Source organism: Podarcis cretensis, assembly GCF_951804945.1.
Source record: "Podarcis cretensis genome assembly, chromosome: 18".
NCBI classification, from domain to species: Eukaryota; Metazoa; Chordata; class Lepidosauria; order Squamata; family Lacertidae; genus Podarcis; species Podarcis cretensis.
Window position 1 is genome coordinate 2,680,311 of NC_137188.1, and position 14,317 is coordinate 2,694,627.

General features: G+C 49.3%; 1 protein-coding gene across 2 annotated transcripts in view; it reads left to right on the top strand.

Moving 5' to 3' along the window:
* Positions 1-12,359, top strand: part of NCAN (neurocan) — a 250,113-nt gene extending 237,754 nt beyond the window's left edge. For both annotated transcript variants that reach the window (XM_079960438.1, XM_079960439.1), the window contains exons 9-15: positions 1,903-2,019; positions 4,641-4,754; positions 6,090-6,248; positions 7,613-7,695; positions 8,670-8,814; positions 10,905-11,087; positions 12,149-12,359. In XM_079960438.1, the coding sequence (XP_079816564.1) occupies positions 1,903-2,019; positions 4,641-4,754; positions 6,090-6,248; positions 7,613-7,695; positions 8,670-8,814; positions 10,905-11,087; positions 12,149-12,288 (941 nt within the window). In that variant the 3' untranslated portion in view covers positions 12,289-12,359. The remainder of the gene's footprint in view (positions 1-1,902; positions 2,020-4,640; positions 4,755-6,089; positions 6,249-7,612; positions 7,696-8,669; positions 8,815-10,904; positions 11,088-12,148) is intronic.
* Positions 12,360-14,317: the final 1,958 nt, after the last annotated feature.

The window sequence follows — 14,317 nt, forward strand, 5'->3', positions numbered from 1 at the left end:
CCAAGCAGGATCTGAGCACGAGAGCACACAGCCTGTGAGTCAGAACAATGAGGGCTGGAATCTTGATTTATTTTTGAAGGAAATGGCTGTAGCTGAGTGGCAGAGCCCCCGCTGCATTCAGCACATAAGAAGAGAAGAATGAGCTAGATGAGGCCAGTGGCTCATTTAGTCCAGCTTCCTGTTCTCTTAGTGACTGACCAGATGCCTGTGGGGAACTCGCAATCAGGATCTGAGCACAGGAGTCCTACAGTTTCCAGAAACAGGGATAAAGAAGCATTGCTAACTGGGTTGCCCCAGCCTCTCTGGGTGGCTTCCAGCATATGCAAAAGCATAATAAAACCTTCCCAATACAGGGCTGCCTTCTGATGTCTTCTAAAAGTCAGAAAGTTGCTTATTTCCTTGACATCTGACGAGAGGGCATTCCATAGGGAGGGTGCCACCACCGAGAAGGCCCTCTGCCTGGTTCCCTGTAACCTCACTTCTTGCAATGAGGGAACCACCAGAAGGCCCTCGGAGCTGGACCTCAGTGTCCGGGCTGAACAATGGAGGTGGAGACGCTCCTTCAGGTCTACAGGGCCGAAGCTGTTGAAGGCTTTAAAGGTCAGCACCAACACTTTGGATTGTGCTGGGAAACATCCTGGGAGCCTGGAGGGAATGTGGTCTCAGGCATGAAAAGGTCCCCCCTCACCCCCACTGCGGGCTGCCTGAGAATCGATAGGCTGACTCTACTGAAGGCATCTTCTTAAGATAAGAGCATGGCTCCTGCGCCAATGGCTTTTTAATGGTTATTTCTTGTGCTGGAATGTGCAGAGAGGGAGCCTGGTCCTCTCCAGCTGCTTAAGTGCCACTCGGAAGATGAAAGGGGCTTTCAACACGCAGCCTTCGCTTCAGAGAGGTGATCACGACGCCTGCGATTCCTGCCAACTGCTCAGACACCCACACGGGCCCTTCTCTCCAGCTTTGTTGAAAAAGAGGATTGCTGACCTGTTTCCCCGGAGACCGTTTGAAAGAGGGGCCTTGCCAATTGTAGAAGGGAGGGGGTACCCGTCTTTGGCCCCCCAAACATGTTTCCAGCACAAGGGGAGATGCAGGGGACTCTCAGTCAGCTTCCAAGACCCCTGATTTATTGGCTGAGTCCCACGATTTCCGAGCCAAGCGAGGAGTGTGGAAATTGTTAAATGGGGATTAAACGGTGCAAGCTGCCTCGTTAGAACCGGTCATTATGACCAGCTGATTTACACACCTAAGAAGAGTCTGCTAGATCAGGCCATTGGCATACCCTCCAACATGCCTCCTATGAAAATAGGATGTTAATAATAATAATAATAATAATAATAATAATAATAATAATAATAATAATAATAATAATATACCCTGCCCGTGTGGCTGGGTTGCCCCAGCCACTCTGCGCAGCTTCCAGTATATAAAAAAACATTAAAAAGCAAACATTAAAAACTTCCCTATCCAGGGCTGCTTTCAGATGTCTTCTAAAGGTTGTTTAGTTAACTCATCTCCTTGGTTCGGAGGTCACATAACTCCATAGCTTCCAACACTTCTCAGATGGAAATAGGGACGTCCCTGGAAAATAGGGACACTGGGAGGGTCTGCCTCTGGTATGATCCTGCTGGGAAATTCCAGTCTCCTTAAGCTTTGCTTGAAAAGACAATGCCTGGTGAATACTGGGCTCTGTATGCAGAATCTCAGTGTTCAGAGTAATAATATGCAGCTTTTCCCCCTGTTTGGCGATTAGCAGAAGCAGAGTGGATTATGCAAAGCGAGATTATGCAGAGATGTTTCTCCTTTTGCATCCTGATTTTACAGAGGTGCAGAATTCGGGACTGTCTGATCTTACTGCTTTCCTTCCTGTCTCCTCTTCCTCTCTCCCCCCCACTCTCCTTGCAGCGGAAACTGACCCCTGCGACAATGACCCCTGTTTGCATGGGGGCACCTGCCAGTCCAGCGGAAACCTCTCCACCTGCAGCTGCCCCCGGGGGTTCACGGGAGAGAACTGCGAAATAGGTGAAGGGGCGCTAGGGGAGGGAGGATCTAGAATCCTAGAAGAGTTGGAAGGGACCAGGAGGGTCATCTGGTCCAGCCCCCTGAAATGCGTGAATCTTTTGCCCAGTGTGAGACTCAAACCTGAAATCTGCTCACATTTAGCCACCGTGTGTGTTTGTGTGTGTTTGTGTGTGTGATTGTCACCTCCCTCTAATAGCAAACTCGGGTGCTGCGGGCTGACAGCTTTCTAACCACTGGAGGAAAGACCCATCTCTCTCAAAAGATGGATAAAAGAGGGCTTTTCAGTAGTGGTAGTGGGTACAAGGGACGCGGGTGGCACTGTGGGTAAAACCTAGGACTTGCCGATCGTATGGTCGGCGGTTCGAATCCCCGCGGCGGGGTGAGGTCCCGTCTTTCGGTCCCAGCTCCTGCCCACCTAGCAGTTCAAAAGCACCCCTAAGTGCAAGTAGATAAATAGGTACCGCTTTATAGCGGGAAGGTAAACGGCGTTTCCGTGTGCTGCGCTGGTGCTGGCTTGCCAGAGCAGCTTCATCACGCTGGCCACGTGACCCAGAAGTGTCTCCAGACAGCACTGGCCCTCGGCCTCTTAAGTGAGATGGGCGCACAACCCTAGAGTCGGACACGACTGGCCCGTACGGACAGGGGTACCTAGTGGGTACAAATGAAATCATGGAATCGCAGAGTTGGAAGCAGGGCCGGATTTAGGTTTGATGAGGCCCTCAGAAGGTAATGGGGCCCTTATATGTCCAGCTCTGCTTTGTCAACAGCAAATTGTCACTGTTTTTTGTGTTGAATATATGCTATGTGGTAATTTATGGACCACATAGCTATCTAAAGCCATTTGCACATAACAGATAGGAGCCTATACAACACAAAACACTGTTGCTGTATGTAGGTTTTATTTTATTTGTTTTTTATCTTATATTTTGGAAATGTACATCCTGGTTTTTTTCCTTTAAATTTTTTTGGGGGCCCCCAAGAGAGGGGCCCTAAGCTATAGCTTGTTTAGCTTATATGTAAATCTGGCAGTGGCTGGAAGGGAGCCCAAGAGCATCTAGTCCAAACCCCTGGAATACAGGAATCTCAGCTAAAGCATCCATGACAGACAGCTGCCCAACCTCTGCTTAAAAACCTCCCTAGAAAGAGAGTCCATCACCTCTTGTGAGAGTCTGTTCCACTGCTGAACGGCTCTTACTTTCTGAAAGTTCTTCCTGATGTTTAGCTAGAATCTCCTTTCTTGTAACTTGAAGTCATGGGTTCGAGTCCTACCCTCTGGAGCAGGAGAAAGCCAACTTGCACCATCTTCCAGGCGACACTGAGCTGCTGCTGCTGCTAAATTTCGGTGGGTCCACTCTGAGGAAGGGTGTCCCTTCAGAGGGAAAAGGCATCAGGGCAAAAGATTCCTGCATAGCAGGGGTGGGCCAGATGACCCTTGTGGCCCCTTCCAACAATTCTATCATTCCATGATTTTGAAGCTGCATGCTGGAAAATTCAGGACAGACAAAAGAAAAGGCCTTTGGCTGGCCACTGCGAGAAGAGGCTGCTGGACCAGATGGGCCATTGCCCTGATCCTGCAGGCTCTCCTGACGGTCTCATTAAATGCCGTGTGAGGCTGTGAACACAGGAAAGGAGGCGGCGGCTGTGCTTCGGAAGGGCAGCTTTGAGCTCAGAGCCCATCTGGGCTTTGACAGGAGGCAGCCAGCTGCATCCAAAGCGGAAAATTAAGGCTCTCACAATGCTGCTTTTCTGATGCACCAGCACATGCAGGGCCACCCACGCACACCTGACGGACGTGCGAAAGCTCACACACTTCGCACGAGACAGGGGCAGGAGGTCTGCCTCTTTCCAGGGCTAAAGGGAACCCGGTCCATGGAGGTGGCAACCGCAGGAGGGTGGCCTGGGAGAGGCCTCAAGGGCCAGATAGAGAGGTGTGGAGGGCCACACACACACACACACCTCCTGCCAGGCTGCTGTGGCTCACAGGATCTCTGGGGCAGCAGTCAGCAGAGCATGAGACCCCAATTGGTCAAAAGGTTTCTGCCTTGCAGGGGGTTGGGCTCGATGACCCTCGAGGTCCCTCTACAATTCTCTGATTCTATGCCAAGAAGATAGGAAGTGACCTCTCTTTCCCCAAGACCAGTGGGATCTGTTAGAGTCTTAGAATCATAGAACTGTGGAGTTGGAAGGGACTCCAAAGGTCATCTAGGCCATCCCCCTGCAATGCAGGAATCCAAACTGAAGCATCCATGACAGATGGCCATCTGTATGGCCGCAGGCTGGCTGGACCAATGGTCAGAGTCAAAAGGCAGCTTCAGGGTGGCAGAGGTTTACATCAGGGGTGGAGTGCCTCAGGGCCAGGATCCCAATTGCGGCCCTCACAGCCTCGCCGAGTGGCCCTCACAGGATACCCATCAGGTGCACCCCCCTCTCGTTCAGCAGAAGGCAGCTCCCTGTGTTGCTGTTCAAAATCACAATAATGAGGACTAGGACCTTAGCTTTGTTTTTAAAGTTGCAGTTAGACCAGAGGTGGGACCCACAAACGCATGGCCACTGGGGGGTGGCCTTCTCTCAAGGCCAGCCCCCCTCCAATATTGGACTCCTCTTTCCTCCTTCCCATACAGATATTGACGACTGCTTGTCCAGCCCCTGCCAGAACGGAGGGACCTGCATCGATGAGATCAATTCCTTTGTCTGCCTTTGCCTGCCCAGCTACGGAGGCAGCCTCTGCGACCGAGGTGAGAGCGGGGAGCCCTTTCCCTCTGCCCCAGCGTGTCTTGCATGAAAATAGGGACATCCTATTCTACGGCGGGAAGCTTCTCCCGCGTTTGATCTTGCTGCACACATAGACGTCATATGCACATCGACATCAGTCACCCTGAGCCAATTGCAGCCTACCTTGTGGGGTCGTTGTACAGGGAAAATGTGCGAGGGAAGGGATCGACACCTTCCAGAGATAAATGGAATGAAATAAGATTGTGGCAGTAAGCTGCGTTGGGGCCCTGTCAAGGAAAAAGGCAGAATAATAGAAGTAGTAGTAATAATACTGGAAACAGTGAGAATGCTCAGACAGTCGATCCTATTGAACTTAATGGTACTTAGTTATGAGTAAAAATGCTTAGGATCTCAGTGGAAGGCTGCCCAGTCTTGACACAGTTACCTAGGAGTAAGCTCTATTGAATACAGTGGGACTTACCATACTTCTGAGTAGACAGTGCAATAAAGGAATCGACACTCCTAAGAAATGGCTGGCTGTGGAAGCATTGCAAATTAAAGTGGATTGGTGACATTTTCCTTCAAAATTATAGGAAGGGCTTCGCATGCCAGCTTCATTTGGTGCAGAAATTTTGTTTTCAGGATAAGCACATGGCCCCCAGCCCCATACTTCCTGGCCACAGGCCACACCCCTTCTCCCTAAACCACGCCCCCTCACCTGCCCTGCTTCTCACCTTCCTTGAGCATCAGAAACCAGCCTACAGTATAAAGAGGTGAAATTGATATTTGTTGCAAATGTCAAATTTAATTAATATTTTTTAAAAATCATTTTTTTTATTTTCCAATAAAAAAAGATCCAGTTAATATATCCAGTCATAATACTCCAATTAAAATAAAAACTTAAAATAAAAAAGACCAAATTATAATCCAAATTATATTTATTAATTTTTCAGAGCTCCTCATGGTCTGGATCTCTGAAGCAAATCTCCACATCTTAGTCCGCTTCTCCTCGTTGTTTCCATATTTTCCACATCTCACTTTTAATGCTTCATAATTCTTTGTCCCTGAATCCACGATTCTCAATCATGTCAAACATCATATACTTTCATCCGTCGAATACAGCTTTGTTAATATATGTTTTTCCAGCTGTCTTTTTATCAGCGCAGCTAAATTTATTTAATAATAATACATATTTTAATAAATAAGAAGAAATTTCCCCCCTTCCCACGCTCCCTCCTCCACAGGGTGTAGCATTGCCCATTGCTAATCGCCCACAGGGTGCCCGCGCTTCGCCTTAGACGAGTGTCAACTCTCAGGGCTCCTCTGCCGATTCTCACTCTCCTTTCTCTCCCGCTCAGACACGGAGGGCTGCGACCACAACTGGAACAAGTTCCAGGGCCACTGCTACCGCTACTTTGCCCACCGACGCTCCTGGGAGGACGCAGAGAGGGATTGCCGCCACCGCTCGGGTCACCTGGCCAGCATCCATTCATGGGAGGAGCACAACTTCATCAACAGTAGGCTGGCAGTCCAGGGGGCGGGGTGGGAGAGAAGGAGGTGCCCCAGGGCTGGCGGGCAGGGGGAAGAATCCCATGTAAGAGCCTGCTTTAATTATTTTCAAAAGAATGTATAAATCGCTTAATCAAGTACAGTAATACCGCGTTATGTTCGCTTCAGGTTAAATCTTTTCAGGTTGCGTTCTGCGGCGACCCAGAAGTACTGGGAAGGGTTACTTCTGGGTTTCGCCACTCGCACATGCGCTGATGCTCAAAATGACATTACACACATGCGCAGAAATGGCGAATTGTGACCCACACACGCGCAGACACGGGTTGCGTTCTGCTCATGTTGCGAACGGGGCTCCAGAACGGATCCCATTCGCAACCAGAGGTACCAATGTACTAGTCATTTTATTACAGTCAATGACTAGTATCAAAGCAAAGGACATCATTTGCAGAAAAGCGCATGGGGACCATGTTTCTAGCAATGCTCAGAGGAACTCATTGGCTATAGAAAAATTCTTTAGATCGAAAAGAGACTGTTCTACTTTTGAAATTATCTGAAGCAAAGTCTATAGCCCCTCTTATATGGTGCCCAGCTAGGTCTCTTTCCTAATTTGACGTCCTAAGAGCACATAGAATCTAAATTTCTAAAATCACTTACCGGTAATCAATTTACTTTTTTTTGTAAATGGATCAATCTCCAAGCTGTGTACCAATGGGAATCTCACAGGCAGGGCATGTGAGGAAACAGACCTTCTCTGCTCTAGCAAATATCATGACAGAATCATAGAGTTGGATCCCAAGGCCTCTGTCACTGAACTATTGAGAGGCATAGGCTGGCTTCGCGGTTTTCCCCGCATCATGATTTTTTATTTGCAGTACTTTTTTTTTATTATTTTCATGGTACAGAAGATAAGTTTTGAGAAAACAATGGTTACAACAGGTAGCTTTTCACATTGCACACACATCATGATTCGTGATATATTGCCAGGTCAAAAATTATGGAACTGGTATCACGATATGGACTTCAAACCTGTTTGGGGTGATATATATCGATATATCGCCCAGCCCTCGCAGCTGCCTAGACCTCGTTGCTGGATGCAAAGGTGCACCATGGCAGTTAAAGCTCCAGGACCCCCAGAATGTAGGTCTGCCACTGGTCTTCAGCCAGATGCACCCCCAGTGGGGACACACACACCCCACTCTGAATAGATCCTGAGCAGGACAGCAGCAATTGCCCCCCTCTTGCAATTCCCAGTCAGTGGCACTTTGGAGACTGACTCCCTACAGGTGTGGAAAGTAGCCGTCACAGGTAGCAGCCGTGATCTCCTCCTCCTCCTCTGCGCCCCGTGTCCACTCATCCCTTGTTTTCCACGCAGGCTTTGGACAGGAGAACACATGGATTGGCCTGAATGACCGCATTGTGGAGCAGGATTTCCAGTGGACAGACAACACCGGACTGGTGAGCCCAGCGGGTGGGTGGACAGGGCAGGGGAGCCGAACCAACTGTCCCTGAGCAATACTGAGCTGGATAGACTGGTTAAAGGCAACTATTTAAAACCTTTGAAAAAAATAAAATCAACCATAAGCTTTTTTTAAAAAAGGGATTAAAACACATGTCAGCATTGCTGCTTTGCTAAGCAAACATGTTTTTATTTTTTTTTATAATAATTTTTATTAGTTTTCCAATTTTAAAACAAAACAACAGCAACAACATAAAAACGTCAACAAATACAAACAAACACACAAATATAAGTTCTTAACTTCATTTTCATAAACCTCCTTTCTTGGACTTCCCCATACCTCACCCTTTTTGCATCCTTATTTTACAGTTTTTCAGCAACCCTTTTAGCCAATTAAATTTAAATTTATTAAATTTCTCAATTTCACCTTAAGTCATCAAACATTTTCAGCTGTAATTCTGCATCTTCTTTCCCCTTGACATTTTAACATTGATCAATATTGTAACAGTTCTTAAGATAAGCTTTAAACTTCTTCCAGTCTTCCTCAAAGCAAACATGTTTTTAGCAGCTGCTGAAAAGGGTACAGCCAAGTCGGCTGCCTGGTGTCAATTGGCAGGGAGTTCCAAAGTTACATTAGAATCATAGAATCATAGAATCATAGAACTGTACATTATTATTATTTAAAAACAACACAAAAAATTCTCTTTCATTTTATTTTATCTCTTTCTCGTTTGTCCTTTCCTTGTTAAATTTGCAACTGGCACTTCAGATTTTACAAAAAGAGAGAGAAGCTGAGCAAAAATGAAAGAGAGAGATTGGCTCCTAGCTGGTGGTGACGGTGACCCCCACCCTGAGTGCCTCTTTGTATTCTAGAATTAGAGAATCACAGAATTGGAAGGGACCTAAAGGGTCCTCTAGCCCAACCCCTGTTCTGTCTGCTTCTGACTCCTTGTCGCCCTCTGCTGTTGGCTAGCAATACGAGAATTGGCGCCAGAACCAGCCGGACAACTTTTTCGCGGGCGGTGAGGACTGCGTGGTGCTGGTGTCCCACGAGACCGGGAAGTGGAATGACGTCCCTTGCAATTACAACCTGCCCTACGTCTGCAAAAAGGATACAGGTAAATTCGCTCCCCTTTCCCTGATTGGCCATTGGCATGTGGATGGGCCCCACCCCCGTCTCTTATTAGGTAAGGGGAGGAAGGCAGAGTTTCCAGTTTTTTTCTGCAAGCAGCTCAGGGCGGCATGAATCACGTTCTTCCCCTACTCCTTTAATGCCCACAGCAACCCTGCGAGGTAGGTTAGGCCAGTGTTTCCCAAACTTGGGTCTCCAGCTGTTTTCAGACTACAATTCCCATCATCCCTGACCCACTAGGATGATGGGCGTTGTAGTCCAAAAACAGCCAGAGACCCATGTTTAGGAAACACTGGTTAGGCTGAGAGGCAGGGAATGGCACATGTGAGCGTCGTGGCCGAAAGGGGGTCGGAATTTGAACTCTGATCTCTTCCAACTCCTAGTCCGGCACTCTAACCACTATGCAACACTGCCTCTCTAGGATTGCTTCTGCCTGGCCCCCATCTGTTATTGATTCTTTGTCCTGCCTGTTATGTCTCTGGCTCCATCCCACTCCAACCTCCAACCCAGCAGGCAGCGTTGCTCAATGGTCAGGAATGAGGACATGAATGAGCATAGAATCACTGAATTGTGGAGTTGGAAGGGACCCTGAGGGTCATCTAGTCCAACCTCCTGCAATGCAGGAATAGGCAGCTGTCCTGCATGGGGATCGAACCTGCAACCTTCACATTATCAGCACAGTGCTCTAACCAGCTGAGCAATCCCGGTTGTACCTTTTCTAGTTTGGGACTATTTGCTGCTGTTGATTTTTTTTGAAATGCAGAGAGTGAATTAAAGCAGAGTTTCACATAATCAAGCCCTCTGGGATCTTAATTTGCCTGCTTCCCGACCCACGGAAGCCATCAGCAGTGAAACACTTCCCTCTTCAAGCCCTCTCCCCAGACAACCTCAATTTCCTCTTTATTAATGTGTTCGGAAATGAAGCCGTTAGGACGGTTGAAGCCCAAGCCCACCCCATTCCTTATCTGAGAAATTGCATTAACCACAAGCTGTTCACCCAAGAAATCACAGGCTTCCGATTCTGTGGGGTGTTGGTGGGTGAGAGCTGGCAATTTAATTTCATTTGTATGTATCTTAGAGCGTTAATAGTCATTATAGGCTCTCCACAGATATGTTTGTGGTATTGGTAGGATAAATTTGCTATCTACTTATCTATGACTTTAAAATAAGTCATATATACCCACAATAAATATTTATCAGTAATATATCCAATAAAGTAATACGTGTTCAATAATCTGTTAGAATATAGTAGCACAATAAAATTAACTGTCAAAATATCAGCAAATAACAATTGGACAGAAATTCACTCTCAACAGTTGCAGTAAATCATTATTAGTGCATCTGTTCCTGGCAAAATATCCAGCGCCAAGGTCTAATCCACAGGCCAGAGGGCTGTCCCCCCAACACACTGTGTCCCCAAAGGAGCATCTCCACCCCCGTCATTCATCCCGGCCTTCTCAGTGGTGGCTCCCTCCCTGTGGAACGTCCTCCCATCAGATGTCAAGGTGATCTTTATCTCCTTGACATCTGACTTTTAGAAGACATCTGAAGGTTTTAATGTTTACTTTGTTTTTGTATTTTGCTGGAAACTGCCCAGAGTGGCTGAGGCAACTCAGTTGGATGGGCAGCATATTATTATTATTATTATTATTATTATTATTATTATTATTATTTAGTTAGGTTAGGCTGAGAGGCAGCAACTAGTCCCCAGGGTCGCCTAGCGTGAGCCTCAAGACTGAGCAGGGATTCCAACCCTCATCCCTCCCTGGTCCTGGCTCAACACTTTAACCACTACACCACACTTCCTCTCAACAGAGGGCTGGTGTCTTTTATGCCTGCTTATGGGTTCCTGGAGGCCTGTGATTGGACAGACAGACCTTTGGTCTCATCCTGCAGGACTCTTATGTTCCTAACAAACCAACCACAGAAACATTTCCTCTCTCAGTTTTGTTGTTTCTTCGGTTTGTAAGCCGCCTTATGCCTAGTAATGTGGAAAGGCAGCATACAAATTAAAAGGAAAAGGAAAGGGAATTTCTCACGGCCTCCTCCTCCGCCCTTGTGCACTCTCCCCTCCAGTGCTGTGCGGTCCTCCCCCCACGGTGGAGAATGCCTTCCCCATCGGCAAGAAGCGAGAGAAGTACAGTGTGCACGCCACGGTCCGCTACCAGTGCCAGGAAGGCTTCCTGCAGAGGCACGTGCCCACCATCAAATGCCACATCAATGGGACGTGGGACAGGCCCAGAATCGTCTGCACAAAACGTGAGTCCCCAGAGAGACGGCTCATAGAATTGTAGAGTTGGAAGGGACCCTGAGGGCAGTGGCGTAGCGTGGGGGGTGCAGGGGGGGCCGGCCGCACCAGGCGCAACATCTGGGGGGGGCGCTCACCGCCTCCGGAGTCGCCGAAGAGCCTCGGGAGCAGGCTGTAGCAGAGCCCCATGTCTCGCGGAACCGACGAGCTGTGCGCGTGTCTGGGCTGAAGGCGTCCGGCAGGCAGCGGCTCTCAGCGCTCGCCGCGGTTCCCATGCGTCAGGGCCGCGGAGGGCGCGCCAGGCAGCCCCTCCTCACAGCCCCGCCGCCGCCGCTGCTGCTACAGCTGCTGGGCCATGTTGCATTTTCCTCGCCTCTCTGCCCTCCTCCTCCGGGCAAGCGGCGTCGTTTGGGCAGCAGCGCCAGCGGCAACTCGCCTCAGATCACCTGACACGGACCTGCCGCCCCCGCCGTGGCTACCTTACCGTAAATACCCCAGCCCAGGCAGCAGCAAGAAGAAGCTGGCAGCGGCGGGAGGTTAGGGGTTAGGGGCGCAAATTACTTGCCTTGCCCCGGGTTAGGGGGCGCAAATTACTTGCCTTGCCCCGGGTGCTGACAACCCACGCTACGCTGCTGCCTGAGGCTCATCCAGTCCAACCCCCTGCGATGCAGGAACCAGGGTTGGTATGAACCTCAGGGTTTGTGGCACAAAATGGCGCAAAACAAGCTCAAAACTTTGGCACCGGTTTGGAGGGGGATCCCGAATTTCAGGGTTTGTAGTTAATAAAGCTTTGCCCAAGCTTGACTTGACCTGCTCAGAAGAGTGTTCATTACTTCTCTTCCTCCACAAAGCCCCATCAGGACTGAAGGGTGAGAGGGAGCTGTTTGGCCTGTGTTTCAGTCAGGAGCGAGCGGGAGAGAAAAGATGTTGGCCTTTTCCTTTACTCTGCAGGAAGGAGAGAAACTTAGACGGATCAGGGTTGGCCAGGGGAGGGAAGGAAGAATTTGCATTAGGAGTACAACCTAGCAAAGCTTTGCAACTAAATCTCTTTTCCCGCCCCTTCGCCTTCCAGCCAGACGGTCCCACCGAATCCGCCGCCACCATCGCCGGCACCACAAGCACCACCAGCACAAACCCCGCAAGGACCGCAGGAAACACTCCAAGCAGCACCCAAAGCTGGACTGGACGGAGGAAGACGGGAACTACTTTTAATGACGGGCCTGGGAAAGAAAGCACAAGCTCCCAATTCCGCTTCCTGCCCCATCCCCATCCCCCGACCGTCCTCCCCCTCCCCCACGGATGCAATGGGTTTCCGTGTGTGTGTGTGTGAGCGAGAAAAAGATGGGAATCGTTGATGCCCCCCACGTCTTCCCTCCCCTGTGGATAAATCTCTTCTGTCGGCATGTGCAAGTTTACAATGCCAGAAGATGGTTTGCACCTTTTCTAAGGATCTGCAGGGGTTGCAGAAAACAGGTTTTCTTGAGTTCAGGCTACCTGAAGCAGCTCCACTGTGCAAAGACTGTTGAAGGCAGCCTGTCAGCACCTGCAGATTTCTCTCTCTCTCTTTCCCACTTTTCCCTCTTCCTCTCTCATCCACAGGTCTTTTTTACGTACACTTCTCTCTCTTTTCCTGACACCTGCTTCTCTCAAGCTCACTTTCTCTTTCTGAAAGCCTCTCCTCCCTCTCCAGGTGGCTTCGGAGGAGGAGGAGGAGGAGGAGAGGCCCTTTATTACCCCAGCTAATCACCTGCAGGGAACTATCCCTTCCCTCCTTCGCTACTTGTCCCTCTGCAGCAGCAGGGGGATCAGAACCATCAGCCTGCCTTACAGGGCCCTCGTCAGGGTTGCAGAGGAGGTGCTGCAAACATGCCTACCAAAGTGCTCTATCAAAGTTCATTTTGACAGCCAGCACAGGAAGAGGGGTTGGTCAGGATGGAGCCCAGATTTACCCAATCCCCCCAGGTTTTGTTGTTTGTTTGCTTGCTTGCTTGTTTACAGACTCTTTCCTGTTTCTACCTTTGGGTGTGACTCTCTTTTCCCCACTGGAAAATGATTTCCACAAATGTCACAATTGTGAGGAGTGTGTGTGTGTGTGTGTGTGTGTGTGTGTGTGTGTGTGTGTTTCCGGTGGGGTGGGCAGGCGGGTAACTACATGGAAAGTGCTTTGTGCAACTGTTAACCCTGCCGGGGCTCCATTTGCACCAAACACCCTGGGGGCTTCTCTCCTCTTTGACATCGTAGCTCACGGCCCTCCGTCTCATTCCATGCGGCCCTCGCTCAGTGCAGCCTGCAGAGATGGCATGGAGGGTGGGCAGATGAGAGAGAGCATGATGCAACTGTGCTGTGTCACCCAGCCCACCCACTTGGGGGGCCTGAAACCGACCCACACACTCCAAGGTGCTGCTGTGCTCCACCTCCATACCCTCCAACATTTCTCCAATGGAACGAGGGACGTCCTATTCTATATAATAATTTTATTTTTTCCACCCTGCCCATCTGACTGGGTTGCTCCAGCCACTCTGGGTGGCTTCCTACAGATACAGAAACATAATAAAAATGAAACATGAACAAACTTCCCTATCCAGGGCTGCCTTCAGATGTCTTCTAAAGGTTGCATAGTTACTTATTTTATTGGCTTGGGAGTTGCATAACTCCAGACCCTCCAACATTTCTCCAATGAAAATAGGGACGTCCTAAGGAAAAGCGGGACATTCTGGGATCAAATCAGAAACCAGGACAGCTTCTGTAAATCCGGGACCATCCCTGGAAAATAGGAGCACTTGGAGGATTTGCAACTGTACAGGGAGTCCGATTCCCAGGGATGGCAGGAGGCGACCCAAACAGCTCTCTTCCACCACATGTGAAGTGAGTGCCCATGTCTGCAACAGAAAACAGCCTTCCATGCAAAAATTTAGAAAGGGGGTGGGTGGTGAAATGTGTTTGTGTGAGTGTGCGCACGCACAAGAGAGTGTTGGGCGTGTGGCGGATGCATCCCTGATCTCTGCTGTTTCCTTGTTAACTGCAGTGTCCAGTATTCCTCTGTGTGTTTCCCCTTCTATGCCCCCTCCGCCTGTGGCATTCTCTCCCCTGCCCCCTGTGTGCAAAAAAAGGGGGGGGGAGAGGTGTGGGGAGGAATCCCATGGCGGTCTCTGTACTGCTGGACATTTTAATAAATTTTTTTAACAGTTCCTAAGACCACTGTCTGTCTTTCTTCCTTTGGCTCTGGGGTTGAAGCTTGCGG